The sequence below is a fragment of the Eschrichtius robustus genome, chromosome 20, assembly GCF_028021215.1.
Source record: "Eschrichtius robustus isolate mEscRob2 chromosome 20, mEscRob2.pri, whole genome shotgun sequence".
Lineage (NCBI taxonomy): Eukaryota > Metazoa > Chordata > Mammalia > Artiodactyla > Eschrichtiidae > Eschrichtius > Eschrichtius robustus.
Genome location: NC_090843.1, coordinates 66,331,775 through 66,354,731, shown reverse-complemented (window position 1 = coordinate 66,354,731; position 22,957 = coordinate 66,331,775). Strand labels below are relative to the sequence as shown.

The 22,957-nt window shown below is 60.1% G+C and overlaps 1 protein-coding gene across 3 annotated transcripts in view; it reads left to right on the top strand.

Moving 5' to 3' along the window:
* MPRIP (myosin phosphatase Rho interacting protein) overlaps positions 1 to 22,957 on the top strand; it is a 128,106-nt gene that overhangs the window by 64,510 nt on the left and 40,639 nt on the right. For all 3 annotated transcript variants that reach the window (XM_068530317.1, XM_068530315.1, XM_068530316.1), the window contains exons 4-5: positions 14,216 to 14,367; positions 19,050 to 19,134. In XM_068530317.1, the coding sequence (XP_068386418.1) occupies positions 14,216 to 14,367; positions 19,050 to 19,134 (237 nt within the window). The remainder of the gene's footprint in view (positions 1 to 14,215; positions 14,368 to 19,049; positions 19,135 to 22,957) is intronic.

Genomic DNA, 22,957 nt, shown 5'->3' with positions numbered 1-22,957 from the left:
TGTCACTGCTTTCATTAGGGCCTCTTTGGCCCGGCCAAAAGCTGCCAGTGACCTAGTACAGCTGGCCGGGGCCTGGGCCAGCCAGCCAGCCGGCAGGGCCAGGCCTGCTGTGGCAGCAAACAAATAGGTCTCCCCTCTAGGCAGTTGTTCCCAACCTCAGCTGGACATTAGAAGTATGAGGGGACTTTTTAGTAATTCTGTTGTCCAAGCCCCACCCCAGAAAATTTAAATCTGAGTCTCTGGGCGTGGAACCTCCATTTAAGGATCTTCCCAGGTGATTCCTTTATTCAGCAAAAGTTGAAAACCATTGCTTTAAGCTCTAATTGCTTTTAAGCTCTAAGACCTTAAAGTTTAAGACCGCTCGCCTTCTTTCCAGCTTCTCCGGTGGGGTCTGGTCCCCGAGAGCCTCTTCTAGCTGCTTCAGACCCCAGTAGTGGGGGTGAGCAGGAGGGAGCTGCAGGTGGGGCTTGGTGAATGTTATGGCCCCAACAGCTGCGTGGCTTTTAGTCCATCTGTAGCAAACAGCAGCTTGTTTTCTCTGGATCTACCTGGCAGGCCTTTGGGCAGGAGAGCAGTCAAACCCCGTAGCACCGCAGCCCTCCCTGCTTCCCTGGCTGAGGCAGCCTTGCAGGGGCGGCAGCAGCTGAGGACAGAGCTGGGATGTGGGAATCTCCATATAAGGCACCGTTGCTCCAGCCGCCCTGCTGCCTGCGTGCCAGCCCTTGCCTCCTCTCCGGAGCAGCTCCCTCCCACCTGCCCTGGTCTCTGGCTAGGCTGGAAGGGCAGCTTCTGCCAAGAGGTGCCTTTCGCCCTCTGTGTCCCCTCCTTCCTCCGGTGCCCCCCTCCTTAGCGTGCCCTGGCAGAGGGGCTCAGGAGCCACGCTGGAGGCAGAAAGTGTGCGATAGCGTCTGCTCCCTCACCGGGCTCTTAGGTTCTTCTCCCTGCAGAGAGTCCAGGCGGTGCGTGAAAGGAAGCGCGTGCCCTCGGACCCCAGTGGAGTCCGCACAGCCGAAGGCAAAAGGGACGTGCCCGTGGTGCCTGGTGCGTGGGCGCCATGCGCTAGCTGGTGAAGTGGCCCCGTGGAGCACTGATGTACAGTTCTGAGCCACCGGGCGTGTGCTGGGGCTGGACAGCGAAGTAAAGGGATGGGGGTGAGGGGTACGGGCAAGCGAGGGGAGAGGCTAGAGTGATCCGTGTGGTCTTGGGTTAAAGTTGGGGACACCAGTATGTTTAGCTTAAGAGAGACATGTGAGGAGGGAGAGAGAGATAGATGGAGAGGGACAGATAGATAGATAGGTGGGGGGGTGGATGTAGATATGTGACTGTACACAGGTTATATGCGCCTGTATTTCTTTGTTCTGTCAGCTGAGAAGGCCTAGAGGAAGCAACGTCCCAATAGCCATGAGCATACCTAGCACCTAGGTATTGATTTCTAATTCTTTTCTCCGATGAAAGGAACCAGGGGTCCCTTGGAGAAACAGCCGACTCTAGGACCAGGGCAGGTGCATGCAAGCTGAGGCTGGGGCACCTTGTTGTGCCAGACAGTGGGACGTGTACACTCTGGTGGGGCACGTCCAGGAGACATGGGGCCACGTGATCAAGGCCGGAACAGCTTGAGCAACAAAATAATAGTGTGGTATTGGATTATAATTTACACTATAAAATAGGTACCATGAGTCAGGAATGAGTGAACGAAGAAATAAACAAGTGGGGGACAAGACACAAAATCTCCTGTGCAGAAGGATTCCAGGCAATCTGTGTGGCGACTCCGCCCTCAGAGAGGTGGCGCTCACCCCCCACTCCTCACGTGTGGGCCGCTCACAGCGACGTCCCTCCTGGGAGGACGGTGCGCACAGGGGGCAACAGTGACGAACACAGCCTCAGCCGGGCGCTCAGGGTCAGCGTCGACAGTGGAAGGTCCTGCACCCTGGACGTGACGTGAGGAGAACGGCGCTGCCCCTCTGCGGTCTCCTCCGCAGACCCACAACCCCGGTGTGACCACGAGGCAACACCAGACACACCCCAACTGAGGGACTTTGCGCCACACACCTGGCGGTCAGCGTTACCACGAATAAGGCAAGTCTGAGAAGGTGTCGCAGCGGAGAGGAGCTAAGGTGACACGACAACTGCACGTCCTGTGGGGTCTGGGACAGAAAAGGACGTGAGGAGAAACTAGGGAAATGTGAGCAAAGGATGGACTCCAGTTAACCGTCCCGCATCAGTACTGGTTTCGTGACTGTGATGGACATACCACACTGACGTGAGACGTTACCAGGAGGGGGAACGGAGAGCTCCCTGCTATCTTCACAGCTTTCTGTAAACCTAAATGTATCCTAAAATTAGAAGTTCATTTTAAAAATAAAAAGGAAGAAGCAGTACCAAAGAAACTGGGAGAAAGGGGAGGTTTCTCCAGGCCAGGCAGCTGGGAAGGGCCGGGAAATGCGGTGCCACTGGAGCTGCCCTTGAAGGGCAGCTGGAGGAAGGGAGGACCCTGACCGCTGGCAGGGAAGCCCGGGCTGGTGTCCAGCGCAGGACGGGGGGCTCAGGTCATGGGAGCGAAGCCAGAAGGTGGGTGGGCTCAGGTCACAGTCGGAAAGTACCACGGGCTTCGCTCATCCCCTGCGGCCCTGGGCACCTGCTGCTGTGACTTGGCGTCGGGAGGCCGGTGATGGTGTAAGTCCGAGGCTGCACTGGGAACGGCTGTTGAGGCGTAAACTAGCGCCTTCTCAGGACTCCTTGTACTTAAGTTACTAGACTCTCCTTCAGACTCTTTGCCTGATTAAACCAGGGCAGCGGGACCGAAACGGGGCTTGAGGCGTACTCATCCACTGGCACCAGGAGGACTGGCGCCTTCCCACCTTCCCGCGCGTGGGCATGGCGGGTCCCCCTCGTCCTCTGTCCTCAGTCCCGCCTCACTCCCCACCGTGGCCCTTCACTGGCCACCTCACACATTATTGACTCCGTCCATCTGACTTGTTTGACTTCGAGACCGCACGGTCAGCTCGGTGAGGACAGAGATGGTGGTCAGTTCTGTTTGTCGCTGCATCCCCAGTGCCCGCAGTGGAGCCAGGCGCATAGTAGGTGCCCGGCGAGTTCCTCCTGAGTGGCAAATACTGTTGGGAGCGGTGCTTTGCCTTTATCTACAGTGGAGGTGGTGCCAGCCCCGGGTTTATGGGGACAAAATGTCCATTTATCGAGGGACCCTTAGCGCCTGCATGTCCTCAGCTCCAGCTGAGCTCCACACCTGCGGCTTCTGCCCCCCCGAGCCTGGCTCTTCCCTGGGCCTCGCCAGACCAGCCTGGTCCTGGGCCGCAAGAGGCCTTTTAGACATGGCTCCTGCGTTCCCGGCCTCCTTCCCTCCTCCCTGCAGGCTCCGCCCATACCTTTACTGCAGTGCTGAGCTCACCGTGGCAGTGCTGTGTCCCCGGGGCCTGGCGTCCAGTGTGGATGCTTGTTGAGCGGATGCTTTTAGAGACGAGGCCCTGTCCTGTGTCCCCAGCGCCTTCGCCTCAGCCCTCCTCCTCTAGGCTCAGCAGCCTGGGCGCCTTCAGTCTGCTCCTGTGGGACGCATCTCAGGAGCCTGTCTGCACCGCTTGCCACTCCTATGAACCAAGTTCTGTTTACTTCTGGCCTTTGTCGAGTCCTGACTTAAGCGCGTCCCATCCCTGAAACACCCTCTGCTGGAGCAAGGTGGCCTCCTCGGGCTGCGGCTGCGGAGCCTGGAGCGGCATTTCAGAGCAGCACATGGGGGCTGAGGGGTGAAGGGGGGACAGAGCTGCTGGCTGTATGTGAGCTGCAGCGTCCTGCCCCGCCCCCATCCCGGGCATTTCTGTCAGGGGCGCCAACGCTAGCCTTTCTACTCCCCCCTTGCCACGTCCTTCTTCCCCTGGCTCCAGGAAGCCACCTGATGGCCCTGGGCTTCATGGTGCTGCCCGGCTGCTGTGCTCCCTTGGGCCGCGTGACCCCTCGTGGGTCTGCTTCCTTGCCCACCGGATACCTGATGTCTCAGGCCTCCTGCTCTGATGGACGTGAGTCTTTGCCAGAAGGAAACTGTCTCTGTTGAGAAGTGATAGGGCTGGGGACAGGGACACTGGCTCCATCTCCTTTTCATCTCAGAAGAAAGTTGAGTTCAAGTCCCTTTCTTGATGTCTGTCCTCCTCAGCCCCCCAGCCCTGCCCCTCGGGACTGCTCCTGCTCTGTCTTTCGCCCCTTTCCTGCCGCACCCCTGCCCCAGCAAGGCTCTGCTCTCAGCCCTGAGCTGCCTCTGAGAGGCCTTTCCAGCTCCAACAGTCAGATGGCCCTTGGGTTCTCTGTCCCTCCAGCTCCCATGATCTTTAGGTACCATCGTTTGGGGGACCTCTCCCAGAGTTGCTGCCAGAACTGTCTTGTGCCCCAGGGGTGGCCGTAGCAAAGGCTATGGGTGGCAGCTTGCTTGCTTCACGAAGCCAGCTGGTGGCCTTGCCTTCCGGCCAGCGGCTGACCTCCGTCCTCTGCTGTCTCTGCCTTTCCTGCTCTTGCCTGTCTGAGTCCCGTCGCTTATGTCATTAGCCTAGAAGGGTCCATTTTCTAGGAAGGCAGGGGGATAGCATTGCCCGTGAAAAGTAGCTGGGATATAAGCCAAGTGCAGAAAAGAAAAGAAATTCAGTTCTTGCGTTCAGCATCTTGTCCGGGGTCAGAGCCGCAGTCAAGCGGTCTCCGTCTCCTGGGCCCCCTCCGCAGCAGACCACGTCCTCGGGCCCTGCACGCTGTGGCCACCTCGGGCCCCTTTGTTCCAGGCCTGCCCTCCGGCTTCCGTGGGCCAGACCCTGCTCATCCCTGTCGGGTGACCTGAGCGCTCGCTTTCTCCTCCACACGGCCTCTGCTGGGACTCTGTGAGCGCGTCACCTCCCCGGGCGCTCCCAGCCCCATACCTGCTGTCCTTGTATTCCTGTCACTTACCGCTACTTGAAATGGGATCGTTCTTTGTTCTTTTTATTTCCCTTCATCACCACGAGAGTAAAGTGAACTTTTGTAAAGGTGACATTCTGTCTGTCCTGGTCTTACCTCTGTCCCTGGCACAAAGCAGGGGCTCGGTAAACACCTGTTGTCTGAATCCAGACTTTTGCCTGTGCATTCTAAGGTGACCCTGGGGTCTCTCAGGCAGGCCTCGAGGGCGCCTCCTCTCTCTCCCTCAGTAGACATGATTGTAACTGTCAAGTGGGTCTGGTCAGAGCCCAGAACTTAGGCAGGTGTGAGTACAGCACCAGGTGTGAGTCAGGCAGGTACGGACGTATTTCCTCCAGGAGTGTCCTAGGTCGGCTCCCAAAGACTGCGCAAGTCTCCAGGAGCAGAGGTCGATCCGAGGGACATTGTGCAGGCCCGCAGAAGAACAGGGGAAGGGGCGTGGGTGCCGGGCGGGAACCGGGCAAGGCAAAACTGTAAAGGTCGGTTTTAGTGGTTCTGCTGATGGGGAAGGCGGTTGATTTACTTCAAGGGCTGGAGCTACGGAAGTGAGCCTCCTGGCCCTGGGGTGGACCCAGCCGTTGTGCTCAGCTGCCCCAGTCCTGTTGAAGTCAGAAGGCTCGCCTGTCCTGGGTGCTCTTTCGTACGTAATTTGTGCCTGAGGTCACCACACCTTCCAGGAAAACAGTTCTTACGTCGTCCAGGTCTGGCTGAGGTGTGGGGCACTGACCCCTGTACTAGAGGGGAGCAGCAGGGTCCCGGGCCCTGTGCTGCCTGTGCGGGGTGCTTCTCCTGCCCCGGGCCGAGGATTGGGAATGGGGAAAGGTAGGGAGCTGGGGATGAGAGGGTTGCGGTCCGTGCCCGTTGTTCTGTTCTGTGCATGTTGGGGAGGGCCTCACAGGAGGCCGCTGTGCGTTGGGCGAGTTGGCCGGGCTCCGTCCATAGAACGACCACGTCCACTCAGGGAGCCTGTTGGCCTAAATACGGTGTTCCCTCTTGCCTTTTTCCCTACGTCGGTTACTGCCATGCGTGTTGTCACTCCCAAGGTGGGAATCCAAGTTGGCCTGGGCACTTGGTTCCTGGGGTATGTATGTGCGTGCATGCATGTGTGTTCAGATACAGATAACATAAAACTTACCATCTTGACCATTTTCAAGTGTGCAGCTCAGTGGCATTAAATACATCACATTGTTGTGCAACTATCGCCATCATCCACCTTTGGAATTTTTCATCTTCCCAAATTGAAACTCCATACCAATTAAACACTAATATTTGTCCTCTTGTGTCTCGTGTATTTCACTTAACATAATGTTTTCAAGGTTCATCCATTTTCTAGCATGTGTCAGAATTTCAGTCCTTTTTTTTAAAAATAATATATTTATTTATTTTTGGCTGCGTTGGGTCTTCGTTGCTGCGCGCGGGCTTTCTCTAGTTACGGCGAGCGGGGGCTACTCTTCGTTCTGGTGTGCAGGCTTCTCATTGCGGTGGCTTCTCTTTGTTGGGGAGCACAGGCTCTAGGCGCACGGGCTTCAGTAGTTGCGGCACGCAGGCTCAGTAGGTGTGGCTCTCGGGCTTAGTTGCTCCACAGCATGTGGGATCTTCCCAGACCAGGGCTCAAACCCGTGTCCCCTGTATTGGTAGGCAGATTCTTAACCACTGACTGCACTGCCAGGGAAGTCCCTTTAGCTCATTTATTAATTGTCTGTATTTTTTGCTGTTGAGTTGTAAGCGTTCTTTATGTATTCTGGATATCAATCCTTTATCAGATATGTGATTTGCAAATGTTTTCTTCCATTCTGTGGGTTGGCTTTTTACTCTCTTCATTGTGTCCTTAGATGCACAGAAGTTTCTAATTTTGATGGAGTCCAGTTTATTTTTTTTGTTGCCTGTGCTTTTGGTGTCACGTCCAAGAAGTCATTGTCAAATCCACTGTTATAAAGCTCTTGCCCTTGGTCTTCTTCTAAGAGGTTTATAGTTTTTGCTTTTACCTTTGGGTGTTTGATCCAGTGTGAGTCAGCTGTCATGTGTGGTATAGCAGGCACCTGGCTCTTGTGCCGTCCTGTTGCCGTGCTGGCTGCGTGGGGAGAGCTGTCCTTCCCTGCGCTCCCAGCCCCATCTGAGGAGTAGGTGGGCCTCGGCCAGGAGCTGAGGGCTGCCCAGCCAGCAGGCCAGTCCTGCCCCGCAGGTGTGAGAAGGAACTTCCTGGCCTTGGCAGCAAGTGGAAAGGGTCCTTGTGTTTTTTCCTTCCTTAAGAAATAAGTTTCGCTGACCCTACCAATGCCCCATGAAGGCAAGGGGTTTGCTGGTCGACAAAGCCCAGAACGGGTCATTACAGCCGTCTCCCCCAGACCACGGCACTTGTGTGACGTTGGGCTCCTCGGCCCGCTCCTCTTCCAACAGCTGCCAGGCTGCCGCCCCAGCGGGCCTGTCCTGCGTCCTGTGGGCCCCTCTGTGCTGAATCCACGGAGGCCCATGCTGCCCCTGGATGGGCCCAGGGCCGGATCCTGGAAGGGGGAGCAGCTGCTCACGTGTCGTCTCCGGCAGACGCGCGTTGTCAGAGCCGGGAGACTGAAGTTGGCCCTCGGGCTGCTCCACTGAGCTGCCCCGCTCTGCCTGCGGTTGAGGCCGTGCAGAGGCAGCTGAGGAGCCGGGCACCTGGGCTTCAGTCCACCTGCCGCTCTGGGCCTCTGTCACCTTCCAGGCCTGGGCTGGAGGCCGTGGGCGAGGAGTGCTCCTCCCGCAGAACCCTGACTGGGGCCGGGACTGGCCGGCCGCAAGCCCTCCTTGTCATTTTCCACATTTGTGCAGTGTTTTGTTTTGTTTTTAGGTATACAAGTCGTTGTCTTTTAGTGTATTCGCAGGGTTGTGTGTAACCATCACCACAGCCTAATCTGAGAGCTGTTTTCACCGCCCCCGCCAAAGAAGCTCTGCACTCCGCAGCTGCCACCTTCAGTCCTCCCCAGCCTTGTCCTTCTGTCTCTCTGCGTACTCTGGACATGTGTTGTAGATGCGATCACTGCAGTGTCACCACCCCATCTCTTGCCTTTCAACTCTGTCGTCTGCAGCTTGCTACAGTTCTGGACCCAGGGGTGGTGGCCACAGAGCAGGGCCCTGGGCTCCTGGAGGCGGGGTTCCCTTTCTGGGCCCTGCATCTCCCTCCAGCTAACTCCTCTCCCTCAGGCTCCTCAGCTGTGGAGGACTTGTCACTGTGGCCTTTGCACATGTGTCCCCTGCTGTCTGCTTAACAAACATGAGATTTGGTAAGATGGGGTATTCCTATTTTATAAATAAAGTGTAACTTCTTTACAAATAAGGCATAAATATTTATGCAATATAAACTTAGACGGTGGGTGTGTTTCGTCTGTCATTAGAAAATGTGCACTGAAGCTCATTTTGGGCGGTGCCAGCATAGGTATGTGGAGAAGAATCCAGTTAGTTTTATCCAGGCCCGTGCGTGGACCAGGGACTACACACAGCGCCCTCCCGTCCGGAGGGGACAGGGCGACCATCCTGGCGGTGAGGGAGGTAAGGCAGGCGCTTCCGGCAGGGAATGGCCGTGCAAGAGGGGACGTGTTCAGCGAGTGGCCGCAGTTTCCTAGACCTGTGGGTGGGGACAGGAGGGGAGGCTGGAGCGGTCAAGGACCTCAGACTCTGGGCGGAGGGCTTGGGCCCGAGGCTGTAGGAGCAGCTGAGGTGAGGAGGTCTGGCGAGGCCTGGGCTCTTCCCGTGGAGCTGGCCAAGGAGCCGAATCCACAGAGCTCGCCACTGAGCCGCCACTGAACAAATCCCAGGCTCGGGGCTCCCACCTTCCTGACTTGATTCGAGGGGGATGCGGCCCTCACAGCTGGACCCCCTGCTCCGGGGAGCCCATGGGGAGGAGGGCGGGGATGCTGTACCAGGGAGGGGGTCGATGCTGGGCAGAGGGCAGAGCCCTGCCTACCCCCACCTTCCCTCAGCTCCCCCTGCAGAGTGTGGCCGGGGAACCAGACCTGGATCTTCCCCAGGGCCTTAAGATGGGGGCTGGCGAGGCACGGAGGACAGACGTGAGCTGCTCGCCGCCCTCGGGTAAACCCCTTGGTGTGGCCCGTCATTTTTAAGAGCCACTTGCTGGGCATCTTAGGGCCAGCAGGCAGGAGGCCAGGCTCTCCCTCCCGTCTCAGGGACAGGGTGGTCCGTGACGCCTGGAGCTCCCTCCCGCCCAGCAGGTCAGCTCTCTCCCTTCACCCCGTGGCCCCCTCTGTGCCCCAGGGTAGGAGGCACACGTGGCCAACACTTGCATCCCTTCTTCCCATGGCAGCACTCGGGGAAAGTGCAGTGACTTAACGTCTCCTCTCCGGCTCATAAGGTTAACTCCATGTTTAACTTTTTGAGGAACTTCCACACTATTTTCCACAGCAGCTACTCCATTTTACATTTGGAGTGGGGATATTGTTACTCCCACTTTATAGCTGTGGAAACTGAGGCGCACAGTGTACAACTTGCCCAAGGTCACAGAGGTGGTGGTGGCACAGCTAGGATTCTGGTCCAAGGCTGGGGCTCCTCTTGGCCAGTGGGTTCTGGAAACCTAAGGCCCATAGTTTAGCTTAGCCCCTCCAGTCTCTGCAGGGAGGAGGGAGCTGGGAGCGAGGTCGCTGTTTGGCACCAGCACTCCCTCCTGTCCTGGGGTGATGGGCGGCCAGGTGCCAGGTCCCCCGTGCCATAGCCCCTAGCCTGGCTGGCCAAGCATCCTCCAGGGCAGTGAGTTGGAGCAGGCAGGTTCACATTGGAGCTCTAAGGGGCAGGGAGGGTGCAGAGTCAGGGCTCCCTGGGAGGAGGTCAGGTGACAGCAAGGACACAGACCCGACACCTGGGGACTGGCAGGGAGACTGTGGGCACGGCTTGGCCGGGGCTGCTCTGCAGGCTGGCTGCGAGCCCCCCTGTGGAGCACGACGTGGAGCACGGGGGAAGCTCACAGCGCGAGTGGGCGCAGCTGGCTGCTGGCAACGAGAGGAGCGGGAGGAAGGGGGTTCTGCTGGGCGGGCACCTCCTGTAGCCTCCTGTCCACCCCCACTGCTCCGGGGCCCCTGGCCGAGATTGGCAGAGGCCTCTCTGAGCTGTTGGGTCCAGGCAGGGGCGTGGCTCACTCCGGGTCCTGGTGGGATCATGATCTCGTGGGTATGCCTCAAGACCCCTTTTCCAAGGGTCTTTACAGTTTTCTTGGAGAACCTGGGCTTTGGGGATATCCATCTGGAGAGTGCTGGTTGCTGGGCTGGACTGTGGCCTGGGTGGCATTTGGGGTGGTCACCAGTGCTGCCTCTGGAGAGAAGAACTCATGATGCGTTAGGCTTGGGGCTCTGTGAACAGCTTGGCAGGAGCAGGAAGAGCCAGGAGACGGTCTCTGTGAGCCTGACCAGCACCTGTTCCTCCCAGGACGTGGGGTTCTGGGGGTGCCTGCAACTGGGTGAGATGCTCCCAAGGGCCACCTTCCTTCTGTAGAGGACTCAGGTCCCACCTCCTCAATCCCAAAGAAAGGATGTGGTCTCTCCTTGGACCGGGCTTGAGTGGCCTGAGCAAGCTAGGACCTCAGACAGTGGATGGGGTTGGGCTCCCTTGAAAGGTGCCTTCCGACCTGGAGAGTGCTTCTTTGCCCTTTGTTTCTGTGGGTCTCCGTTTTCCCATCTGAATGGGGGAGTGAGGGGTAAAATGGAGGATTCCCATCCCATCTGAGTCTCGCCTTTGAGCTACCTCCCCTCTGGGTCTGTAAGCACAGCTGCCTGGTGGGACAGTCCTGCTGAAAGGTCTCAAGGGCTCTTCTCTGTGTTTCTGTCCAACTTTCCTCTTCTTTCTCTCAGGCTCTTAGAAGCTCGCTCCTTCCCAAACTTCCAGGATCCAGCAAGAAACGGACAAGGCCTGTTTTCCCTGAATGGCACCTGCTTGGGTCAAGGGTGGGGGTGGAGGGTCCCGGTCCCCAGGGGGTGAGGCTGCTGTTCAGGAGTTTCCTGAGTGGGCCTCTTGGTGGGCCAGTGAGCAGATGACAGGCAGGAAAGCTGGGTTCTCGGCAGCGTGTGGTCACATCCCCAGACAGAGGCCCTTGTCTTGTGCTCTCCTGCTTGGCCACCTCGTTCTTAGAGGATCTTCAGCCCTGTCGCAGCTCTGCCATCTTAGCTGGTGCAGTGTGGAAGCCAGAGGAGGACCAGTGGCCCCCAGATGGCTGGAGGGCCATCCAGTGACATTGCTGGGTGAGGACTGAACCCATAACTTGGCAACACAGCCGCATCGGTTGGCCTTCCGACAGCCATCCCTTTTTTGGAAACTAGCAAAACTAGGTGACGCCCAGCCTTGGAGAAGGCCTGGATTCCTCACCTCTCGAACTGTCGGATGAGGGCCCGGAGCTCGTTGGACTGGGCTGGTTTCTCTTCTGGCAGTGCCAGGGGTGAGGGCTGCATTACAGCCTAGAAACTCGCCTTGGCTCTCCCAGCACCAGGGCCGTCTAGCCAGGAAACAGGTTGTTACATGGCGTGTGCTCTCTTCTCTCCCCAGTGCTGAGAACGCAGGTGGGCGTGCTCTGCTCCTGGACAGAGGTGGGGAGGGTCAGACCTCCGCCTGGGGCTCCCTGGAAACCCTTGGTTGAGTCTGCCCGAGCTGTGAGTGCAGGAGATGCAGTGGAAGGCAGAGCAGTGAAGGGGCAGGTGCGGGTGGTGGGAGTGGTCAGTGAGCGTGCAGCGGTGTGCGGGTGCTGCTTCTTCCCCTGGGTGGCGCTGTTGAGACCCCGAAGGAGCTGTCATGGGCAAGGTCCCTGTGAACCTGGACCGGTTTGCCAGTTCTCCCTTCTGTTAATGACCGCTGTTTACTCTCTGCTCCCTCTTCTGCATGTGTAACAGGATTAGATAATGCCCGCCTTGTTTGTGGTAAGTCACATTTAAGGAAGCATGAAAGAGGTTGTAACTGGAAGATCCTGACACAGAGGGGGTAAAGAAACTTTCATGTCCTTCAGCCCTAGCTTGTTATGTCTTTGCCTTTCATTGGCCCTTCTGAAAGCTTTTCTGGAAGGAGGTAGAGCCTTCGTGTCAGGGAGAGGTTGCCAGAAGTCTCGTGGTGCAGTTGGTGAGTGAGTCCCGTGACCACACGGAGCTGCAGGGCCGGCAGGGAAACTCACCTGGGAACCCACTCACTGTGCAGAAGGGGCCAGTGAGCAGCTTGGTACCCCGAGCCCTGGAGCAGTGGTCTCTAAAGAGGAACGTGTGCCTCCAGGGGGCCCGCTAGGTGGTCTAGTGAGAAGAAGACTCTAGAACTTTTGATGATGTCTTTTATGGTTCCCATTGAACTTACCTGCGTGTACTGTGTGTGTAACAGACGGGTAACTCTTCAGGGCCATGCGCCTGTGCCGGCAACATGGTGGATGAAGGAGGAAGAGCCCCTCTGCTCCTGTCCGGCTCGCTCAGGGAAGGAGTGCGCAGGCGTGCCTGTGCTTCGAGCTCGTGCCTTACTCCTCATGGCATCAGGGTCCCCCCTGAGGACCTGCCTCATAGAGGCCGTGTGCCTTGTCAGGGCCAGCGGGGATTGAGTGTTCCTGCCTGAGGGAGTCTGACTCCGGAGGAGGGCAGAGGTCGCCACCCAGAGACGGTTCCGAAGGGCACTGGCACGATGCCGGGGAAGGCCCAGTGTTAGACCCTCTGAAGGGAGCAGGGGCTGGGGCCGGGGCAGGAAGGGGGGAAGAGACATTCATCCGGGGCGGGGGACCCAGGCCACCTCCCTTGTCTGCTGCTCCTGAGGGACCCCCTCTGCTTGGTTGAGGACAACCCACCAAGCTCCCTTTCCCAGCTCAAGGGCCGTCCAGGAGCCCCCAGGAGAGACGCTACCAGGTCACTTCACTCAGCAAGGGCGCTAGGCTTGGCGTGGGTGTGGCCCCTTCTCACGTCTCCACCTGGGGGGCAGTTCGGAGACGGGACACACTTTGAACACACAGCAAGAGTGCGTGCTCTTTCCCCGTTGTGGGCTCACGGCCGGCCCTCCTGCCCTGCCACCCCCATTCTGAGCTGGGCCCAAGGAGGACAGGCTGATCCCAGAGGCCCCCCACAGAAAGGCTTCTGGGAGCCAGGAAGCTTAGTCCTTCCCCTGCGGTGGCCCAGCGAGCCCGCAGCCGCGACGGGGCCAGAACTGGGGGAACCCAGTGCCCCTTGGGTCTGGCTTCTGGGGTCGGGCCCCAGGGGATAAGAAGGGAGGTGGCGGTGGGTCAGAAGAGCTTGGGGCCCCCTCCTCTGCTGGCAGGTGGGAGGGAGGGAGCACGGACAAGGCAGCCCCCAGCCCAGCAGCCCCATTGCCTCTTCTCCCTGCTGCTCCTCCGGGACCTGGGAAGTGCCGGGCGCTTGGGGAGGGCTCCGTGGGGCAGCTGGGGGAGCTGGCAGCTGCCCTGGAGGTGGAGGTGGGAGTCGGAGCTGGGGCTCGCCTCCCTGTGAGAGCCCTCAGCGGGGTCTTTGCACCTGGTGTGGTGGCAGCCATGGTCACCTGCCTCCTCCCCATAAGCCTCCTCATGTTTGGGGGAGGTCCTCACCCTTCCCCTCAGTAAGAACTTCTTAAAACCATCTTTTCTTATTTTTGGGTTTCTCTCCCTAATATCAGTGTCTAATAGCTTAGCTGATAGAAAAGAGGGGGGAAGTTATTATTTGTTCCGGCCCTGGCCAGGCAGCCTGGCAGCACTCCTCACGGGCAGCCCTGGAGGGTGGCCTGCCTGTGGAGCTTTCCTGACGTGTGTGGCTCCGGCCTGCCTGCCCCACAGCCCGCCTCCGAGATGTGCCGCTCTCTGGTCCCCTCCCTCCTTGCCTCTAAAAATAACCTTGCTATTTTGAAACCACCTCCTCCGGAGCTTTTCTCCCTGCTTTCCTGGATCAGTCACCCCTGAGACCAGGCTCCTGGCTGCCTCTGTCGTCCCAGCCGTCTAAAGGAGCGTCTCCTGCCTGTCCCCACCCCCCGGCCCCCCGCCCTCCTCCAGGACTAGCTGGGATGTTGTTCTCCAGTGGGAAGGAACGTCCAGCTGGATATCCTCTGAGAAGAGCAGGCCTGTCACCGCTTCTCCCTGGAGATGGGTCAGTCGGAAGGCGGGTTGTGAGGGCCGGGCCGAGGCAGCGCACACCCTGTCCTCTGCTGTAATCAGCTGTCTGCACAGCTGTGAGAGGTCCAGGTGACTGAGGAGAAGCAAGGAGGGTCAGAAAGGACCGTGGGATGCAGGGACACTCCCTACTGCCTTCCTCTGCCCCCAGAGTGACTGACTCCCTGCCCCATCTTCTTCCTCTCGCAGCCCACAACCCTCCCTCAGGGCACCATCAACATGAACCAGTGCACAGACGTGGTGGATGGGGAGGGCCGAACGGGCCAGAAGTTCTCCCTGTGCATTCTGACCCCCGAGAAGGAGCACTTCATCCGGGCAGAGACCAAGGAGATCATCAGCGGGTGAGTTTGCTTTGCACGTCTTGGGAAGAGGTGCCCCCACCTGCCAGCAGCTCCTTGGACCAGGCCTCTTAGGCACGACGGCTGGCGTTGCCCTCACTTTCTGCCCCGTGTGTCTCCTCTTCTGAGTCCCTCTCTCCACCCAACTGGCCTCACCCTCCACCCACCTTTGCTTCATCCCCATGTCCACACTCTCGCCAGGCTGCCCCTGCATGTCCCCACGCCCCCAGCGGCCTCCCTCTGCTGGCGCTGGCTCATCTTCCCAGCCTCTCTCTGGGCTCCCTGCTCCATTCTCACTGCACTCCAACCATCTATCACTCGGCCACGAGGGACTCAGTTTCCAGAGCTCATCCGACCTCGCCTCCCTCCTGCCTGAAAGCCCCTGGGGCCCTTCTCAGCCCCGCAGCCTTGCCGCCACCGCCCTGTCCCTCCGTGCTGAGCTACTTGTCGCCGCACGCCCCCTGCTGCCTCTCCCCAGCTCCTCGCCTCCGTTCCCGCCCTCCCCTCGGTCTGCAGTGACCCTCCGTCCTCCAAGCTATGAGGTCTCTGGGCAGCCCTCCCCTGCGAGGCGTGTGGCTCCGTCAGCTGGCGCTCATAAAGGGTGGGGCTTGTCCCAGTGCGTGTCGTCCTCCGCCAGCGGCAGGCCCTCGAGTGGAGGCCTGTGTCTCCCTCGTGTGCCCCGTGCCTGCCTATGGGAGTCACCGCAGGGTGACCGCACGCACTGCCTTCCTCAGCTGAGTGGAAGGGACAGAGTTCTGGGTCACCCACTCCCCCAGCATGCCTTGGGAAGAGGCTTGGGGAAGCCCTAGGAAGTAGAGGGACCCAGATTTTCAGGCAGCCAATAGGCCAGCGGGCTGAGCTCCATGCTCTGAACCCTGCCACATCTGCCTTCTGGGAGCCCTGCTCCTGGGGCACCTGCCACCAGTCCTGTGCGCCCAGCCACACACGGTACGTGACACGGTTCGTGACACGGTACGTGACACGGTACATGGCAGGGAGCAGGTGCCCCGGCCCCGCCGGGAGCTCGGGTGCTGGGTCATGCAGAATCTCGTCGTCTTTTAAGGTGAGAAGGAAAAAGTGAACCAGAGGGGTTGGGGGACTGGGCTGATTATTACAGCACAGAAGACAGGGAATTAGAATGTCAGACACTTTGCTTTCAACAGACGGAAGGCTGCTGAGAGCCCTGACCTGGGGTTCAGGGCCTCAGCTGCAGCCTGCCCAAGGCTGCTGAGTGAGAAAGTGAGAGTGTGGCCGGGAGACCCTGTTTTTGCTGAGGTGGGCGTGGAGCAGAGGCCAGACTCGTGCTGCCAAGGGGCTCAGAGGCCCCCTCGTGGGTGCCAGCTCACCCCAAGTCCTCTTCCCCTTGGCAGAGGCAGGTTTGTGTTTCTGACTCCAGGGCCTAACAGAAGGACCACTTTCACTGCTTCTCCTTAATCCTCATCTTAGAACCTTGTGGATTAAGAGTGTAACGGTTTTACAAGCCCTCGTTCTGCGGTTGGGAGACTGAGGCCCCGGAAATGCAGGGAGCCTACTCACTCCAGGCGTGAGTGACAGCACGGAGCCATTTGCACGTCCTGGTTCACACTTGCTGCCATGGCCTTGTCTGGCAGGCACACCTGGCCGAGGTTCCATTGCCCAACTGGATTCCTTGAGGAGATCTCTTCCCCGCCACTTGGGAGCCGGGTCCTAGGGAGGGGTCTGGGTGACGTTGGATGGGAAAGGGGTGTCTGAGGTCCCCAGGACAACAGGGAGCATGTGAGCTGGGGCCCAGGTCAGTGATGTAGTGGCGTGCCACGTGGTCTCGGGCCTCTCTGATGGGACCTCCGTCAGGCACTTGGCAGGGTCCTCGGCTCAGTCCCTGAGCCCCTTTCCCTCGGTCACTTCTGTATGCATGTACAGGGCCTGCCATTCCTGTGCAGCGTGGGTAGACAAGGTCGTTAGCAGGCGAGATACCAGGTGTGTGCCCTGGGGGTCCTGAGGCTGGAGCCTGGTGTCGTGGCTTGGTGGCGAACCCAGAGCCGGAGCCAATTACCTGACACTCTTCTTCTCCCCTCATCCTGGGCTGGGCCTCGCTGCTTCCTGCCCAGTACGAGGGCTCCTTCAACCCTGGGCAGCAGCTTCCTCATCTTCCCCATCCGCGGGGACGTGGCCTCCTCAGGGAGTCGCCTGGGGCAGCGTGCCCTGGGGACAGACTGTGTCTGCATCCTCTGTCCCTCCTCTGCCCTGCCCTTGGGCTCCTGGGTCTGAGCGCCTGGCAAGGCTCCTTGCTGGGTAACCTCATCTGTGGGCTCTGGGGCCCCCACGTGGGTCCCTAAAGAGGTGCTGACTTCAAGGGAGAGGAGTAGAGAACGGTCCCTTCAGCCTTCTTTCCGGGGTCTTCTCTGAATGGAGACCCCCGAACGGCTGGAGGCAGCCGCATCTGTCCCAGAGCTGGCGGCGAGAGTCTCTTTCCCTGTCCCCTCACAGCAGGAGGTGCTGCTCCCCCTGGCTCTTCAGAGGAGGTGGGATTTGGCAGGAGTTGGCAAGGGGGCTCTTCAGTGCCTCTGGCGGGGCTGGGTCCCAGCTGCTCCTCTTCTCCATACCGCTGCCTTTGAGCTCTGCCCTCAGAGTTGAGGAGGCCCTCCACCGTGTCCCTGGCGCCCACATTCACCACCAGCCGCGTGTCTTCGTTCCCCGCACTCATCTCTTTCCTGGGTGTATTTTAACGTCTGTAGCCCACCTGGGTAACATCAGACACATCCTGCTGGGCTGCTGTGAGGAACCCCAGTACGGGGGACACGGCCCATTATCTGTGCCTGGACTGGGCGTCCCCCAGCCTCTGGCCACGGCACCGCTGAGTGGGGCAGGCCGGGCCCACCGTCGCCCGGCGCTCCGTCCCTGCGTCTCCGGGAGCGCCACGTAGTCAGCAGCGTAGCCGCGGTGCAGATCTTCTCTCCTTTCCCGTGAGGCCCTGTCCTGCGAGGTGCACAGGTCTGCCCAGCTCGTCAGTGTTGCCATTCAAGAGCGACTGGGCCAGCGTGCAGGGGCTCCGGGCACCCCGAAGGCTCTGCCCCTCCCTGCCACGGCCCCCCGCTCCTGGGGCCCTGCGGGATGAGGTGACTTTGCCGAGCAGTCTCTCCTCTCCTCCCCTCCCCTCCCCTCCCCTCCCCTCCCCTCCCCTCCCCTCCCCTCCCCGGTGAAGCTTGAAGAGGGGCCCTCTGCAGGCGTGGTTCCTTGGTGTGAACTTCCCAAAGGAAATTCAGCCCCCGTGGCAGGCTAGAAAGCAGGTCTCTTAACCCCACAAGCACGCGAACTCCTTAGGTTACCTGAAGGAGGGCCTTGGAGAGTCTGCTCGTCTGCTGCTGTGCAGATTTCATTCGTGGCCTCCTTTCTTGCTTTGAGGACCCCAGGCGCAGGACCTGTGCCTCAGGTCTGCACAGTGCAGGGACTGTTCATTCTCTCAGCAAACTGAGAATCCCCTGCTCTCGCTGGGCCAGGCCTCGCCTCGGACGCTGGGATGCTCCACACCCAGTCCCGCTCGCCCAGCTGCCAGCTGTCAGCAGCCGAGCCAGCACAGCCCCCGAGGCTATCCGAGAAGGCGCCTGTGACCGGCCCCCACCCCCCGCTCCCCCGCGAATTAAAGAAGCCCCTCTGAGAACGAGAGACCAGAGCCCTCCTCCCTGCCCCAGGCTTGGGGTGCTGGTCATCGCTGCAGCCAGGGCCCTGACCGTGCAGACCCTGCCTTGTACAGCGGCTCAGCCAGCGCCGCCAGCTTGTCGGCCTAGGCTGGCAGCAGGCCCAGCACGGATCCTGGGGTTCTGGGAAGAAGTGGCCCAGCGTCTCCTGCGGTACCTTCCCCTGTGGAGAAAGCACTGGGGCTGCCCTTCGCCACCACACCTCCTTCTTTCCCCTTCCTCCAACCTTCCCGGCAATTATGAAGCTCCGGTGAGGCAAGCAGTGGTCATGTCATGGCCTAATCCAGCCCCTGGCGTCAGAGACCAGGAGACCGAAGCCCAGAGGCCTGGGAGCCACCTGGGGTCATGGTTTGAGGGTTAGCAGAGCCAGATCTGAATCCAAGCCTCCTGCCTCAGTCCCTGTGCTTCCCACGCTCCCCCGTGGCCTTCCCTGCTGCTGGTCCAGAGCGGACCTTCCAGCATGTGGGCCCTGGTATGGGTCCCTGGACAGGGTCCCTGGGCAGCTCTGCTGGGCCTTCCCCAAAACCGAGGTGCCAGCGCCCTCGCTGTGCAAGTCGGGCCCAGAGGTGAGCGAATGAGTCTGGGAGGTCAGCTGCGCAGCCCCCTGAAGTGACCCGCTGTGGGGAAGTTCAGTAGCAGACTCCTGGGTTCCTTCCTCGAGTGGGGTCCAGGCCCCAGAGAAAGGTCAGTAATAGAAACGGTGCCGAGTCCTTGCCGGGGGCCTGCGGTCAGGCCTCCCGCTGCACCAGGGTGGAGCCCGCCCCATCTCCAGGCCAGCAGGGCGCTCCCCGCCTGCGCTGTGGTCATCGTGGGGTCAGCGCCTGGGTGTGGCCTCGGCTCAGTCTGTGCTCATCCTGGCTGCGCTGCTGGGCTTCCTGCCCCCGGCAGTGACAGCTCTGATCTGAGTGGTGCTCTGCCTTGCTCCGGTGCCTGGAGGCTGGGTGGGCACCGGCGGAGTCCTGGTCCCTGAGAGCAGGGTCTGACTGGCGCTCTCCCCTCCTCTTTCTCCAGGTGGCTGGAGATGCTCACGGTCTATCCCAGGACCAACAAGCAGAACCAGAAGAAGAAGCGGAAGGTGGAGCCCCCCACACCACAGGTGAGGGCGGGGCTGCCAGCTGGCGTCCCTTTGGCGGAGCTGGGGCAAAGAGAGTGCGCCCTAGGAGGTTGGGGGGCTTCAGGACCCAGCCTAGAATAGGGCGCAAGGGAAAGGGGTCACGTCAGGGGTGAGGTGGCCATCAGCCCTGGGGTCCTTTCCTTCCTTCTGTTGGTCTGTGAGCTGCACACTCCTCTCCGAGCCACAGGGCAGGACCCCTACTGGGAGGGGGTGGCCTGCTGTGGAGCTGCCCCCAGGGGCATCCGCCCCGCAGGCAGGGGGTTCGCAGCAGTAGCGCAGTGCGTGTCCCTCCCCCTGACCGTCCTGCCCGCTGCTGGGGAGCCAGGAGCGTGCCGGGAGGAAGGGTTTCAGCTCAGCTCCACTCCCCACACAGAGGTGATTCTGCAGACAGCAGGCTGAACAGGGGGGCTGGGCAGGGGGGTCCTAGAGCGTCCCGACCAAGTGAGGGGCTCTTGGGGGGGACCCCGCTTCTGCTCTGGGCTGACCATAAATGGAAAACACTGGCACTGGCCTTGATTTTGTGCCTCTGCCTCAGATCCCGTGAGACCAGAGTGGGAGGTGGCTGGGGTGGTCCCACCAGGTCCAGCCCTTCCCTCCCCTGGCTGGTCTGTAGGGGCTCAGGGCGCTGGAAGGGATTCAGGGACTCAATGAGGTGATTTGCAAAATGGGCCTGTTGAAGTCTAGTTCTCGGCTTCCCGTGTGCGTGGAAGGAAGTACTGGGCCCATCCTGGGAGCTCAGTGCAGTTGACCCTGGAACAACACGGGTTTGAGCTCTGTGGGCCCACTTTATGTGGGTTGTTTTCAATAGTAAATCCTGCAGGACTACACGGTCCATGGTTGGTTGAACCCGTGGACGTGGAGCCGCGGATATGGAGAACTGCGGATAGAGAGAGCCGACTGTAAGTCGTGCTGGATATTTGACCGCTCAGAGGGTCAGCGCTCCAACCCCTGCTTGTTCAAAGGGCCAACTGTACATGTGATTCCTTTCCTCTCTGCCCCAAACTTTCCTGTTACTCAGTGCTCTTGCCTTGCCTGATTGAGCCTCACAGCACCCCTGAGAGTGAACAGGATGGTGATCGGGGGTCCCGTGGGCATCTCGCAAGCCCCAGAGCCTGACAGCCCTCCCGTGGAGACCATTGCTACCCTCTGGGGCTCGTCAGTCCCTGCTGGCTCCTCTGGGCTTCCCTGAGTGACAGAGGTCTGGGCAGGAGAGGGAGGTGTGTGCTGGCCCGGGTCCCCTTTCTCCTGCACGCCCCCTCAGACTGCCCTGGCTACGCCTGCCCTGGGCTGCTGCACAGGCCCTCCTGCTGATGGAGTGTGGCCCCGGCCTGCTCAACCGACAGTCCTTGTCTGCCCTCTGCCCACCCTCCCCGAAGGGTCCCGGGCCAGCATCCCCTTGGAAGGTAGTGTCCCTGGCAGGAAGTCGGCAAAATGGAATTGCACTCGTTCCTAGAGACGGAAAGTGGAGCTTCCTGCTGGGGAACAGCAGACACACAGGCAAATCCCCCAAAGCTTCCTGATTTGAGAGAAAACCCCAGGCGGAATAAGGGTGTTTAGAGTTCCATTGCGTTCCCATAGCGATGCCTTGGAAACAGTGTTGGAGCAGAGCTCCTGCCTCCAAATAAGGCAAATACACATACAGAAGGCCCTTTCAACCAGGCCGGGGAATTTGGTTGTGTCCCTGCTTCCCAGTTTTCCCTTCCCCTGTGACATCTTCTCCCCCCAAATGCTGCTTCACATTTTGGGTTGGTAGTAGGAGCCATGTGATTGCAGGGTGGGGAGATCACCCACTTCCCCGAGGGTCTCTTAGAGCCCAGGGTACTGAGGTCCCAGCCTCCTCTGCTCGGCCTTTGGCAGGGTCTCTCTTCCTTCTGCCCTGGCTCCCCTGAGCATCCCGTTCAAGGCTGCTGATTTCTGGAAGCTGTGAGCCTTCATCAGGGACAGTCCCCTGTCAGTCAGTCTCGTGGAGGGCTGTGGGGCCTGTCCAGAGGAGACTTGGGTCCGGGGGGCGGGGGAGGGTCTCTGAGCAGGCCTCCCCTCGGCAGCTCAAGATGGAGCTGTGGGGAAAGCCTAATGCCTTAGGGGCCCCCGTAGAGACAAGAACCCAAGACCCCATACCTAGCCTTTTTCTCATGGCCCCGGAGTTTGGGATCAAACCAGCTGGGGGCTGGAGGTGTCCCTTTGCTCCACCCCACGCTCTAGGAACTCAGGCGGGCAGGGGAGCCCAGCGTCCTGTTTCGAGGAGGGCGTTCAGGCATTTGGGAGTTGGGGCCTTGGAGCGCACAGGCACCCGTCAGACATGAGGGGAGATGAGGACTGGGCTGTGGGGGAGAGCAGACATCCTCTCTGCCGGGGGTGGGGGTCCCAGCAGAGCCCAGGGCGGCGGGGGAGACAGGCTGGCCCTGACCAGAGTCTCCGAAGCTGGAGCCTGAGAGGCACAGGCTCCCAGGAGCTGCTTCTTGCTCGGCCTGTTTGAGGGAAGACTTCCTGGTAACGAGGTGCCTAGAGAGGAGGAGTGATCATCCACTCAGGGTGTGACCAGTGGCCCTTACCTCCCTCTCCCCAAAGCCCAGAGCTGGGACTTGGGTGAGGCCAGGGGCCATGTGTCTCCCAGCCCCGTGTGCAGGCCAGGGGCTCGGATCGTTGGGCAGAGCCGTGGGAGGCTGGATCCTGTGTCTCCCTACCTGCTCAGGCTCTTGGCCCTTGCTTCTTGGCCTTTCTTCAAAGACCCATAAAACAGCAGACCTTTCTCCGTGAGTGAGGCCCCACATCAGGTCCAGGGCCCGGCCCACCTCAGGCCCACACGTGTGTTGTCAGCTGCCACCTCTTCTCAGGTATCTTATTTCCCACTTGGGTGCTTGCTGCTGTACCCACTCCGGGTCAGGACCCTCCTTCTCACTGGGTCCCGGCTCAGTTTCCATGCCCCGGAGGTAGCAAGCAAGGCTTTCTGTGAAACCCCCTCCAGAGGGGCCTGCTTAGCATGTGGAGGCTTCAGAGGCCCCTTGACTGGGGCCTGCCTTCCTGCCCTGCTTCCTCTTTCGTCTCTGCTTTGAAAACCCTTTCTGAGCAGCCAAACAGCACAGACTTTATTATGGCACTGACAGCCCTGGGCGTGCAGCTGTCCCGGCCACACAGAGACACCACCTGGGAGCCTGGGCTTCCCCTCCTTCCTCTCGCACAGGCACCAGGGGTCTGTGTTGGCGTGAGCCCCGGCACCCTCCCTCCCACGATGGTGACAGCATAGGGAGTGGGGCTGGTGCCATGTGGCCCTGGCCCGGCCCCTGCGAAGTGTGCTGTCCACCCAGCTGCTCTGGAGAGAAGCGACTTTACTTAGAAACCAGCCCCTCTCCTGCAAGCCACGGTGGCTTTGTTCCTGCTGCCAGACTGCCCTCCTGTCCCTGCTGTCTCGGTGAGGCTTGGCATAGAGGCAGGAGGAAAGCAGGGCTACCAAAAGGAGAAAAAGAGCTCCCTGTGGACCTTGGCCGCCGTCCAGAGAACCCCAGGGCCCTTGTTCTCTGGGATGAGTCCCCAGAAGTGGGAGCCTGGGAGGGATCTGTGGGTGCAACCAGCCCTGCGCAGGTTGGGGGCCCAGGCCCAGGAGGCAGGTCTGGGAGCGCTTGGTGCTGGGAAACGTGTTCCCTAAGCTCCCAGTCACTGCCCCTTGCGTGTCAGGCCTGGAATTTCCTCTGCCTCTTGGGGATCCTTGCAAGCCCACCCCCTACCCAGTGCTGGGCTCACCCCGGGCATCAGAGAGGGGTATGCATGTGCCAGGGTACTACACTCATGGCGTGGGGCTGAGAGCACC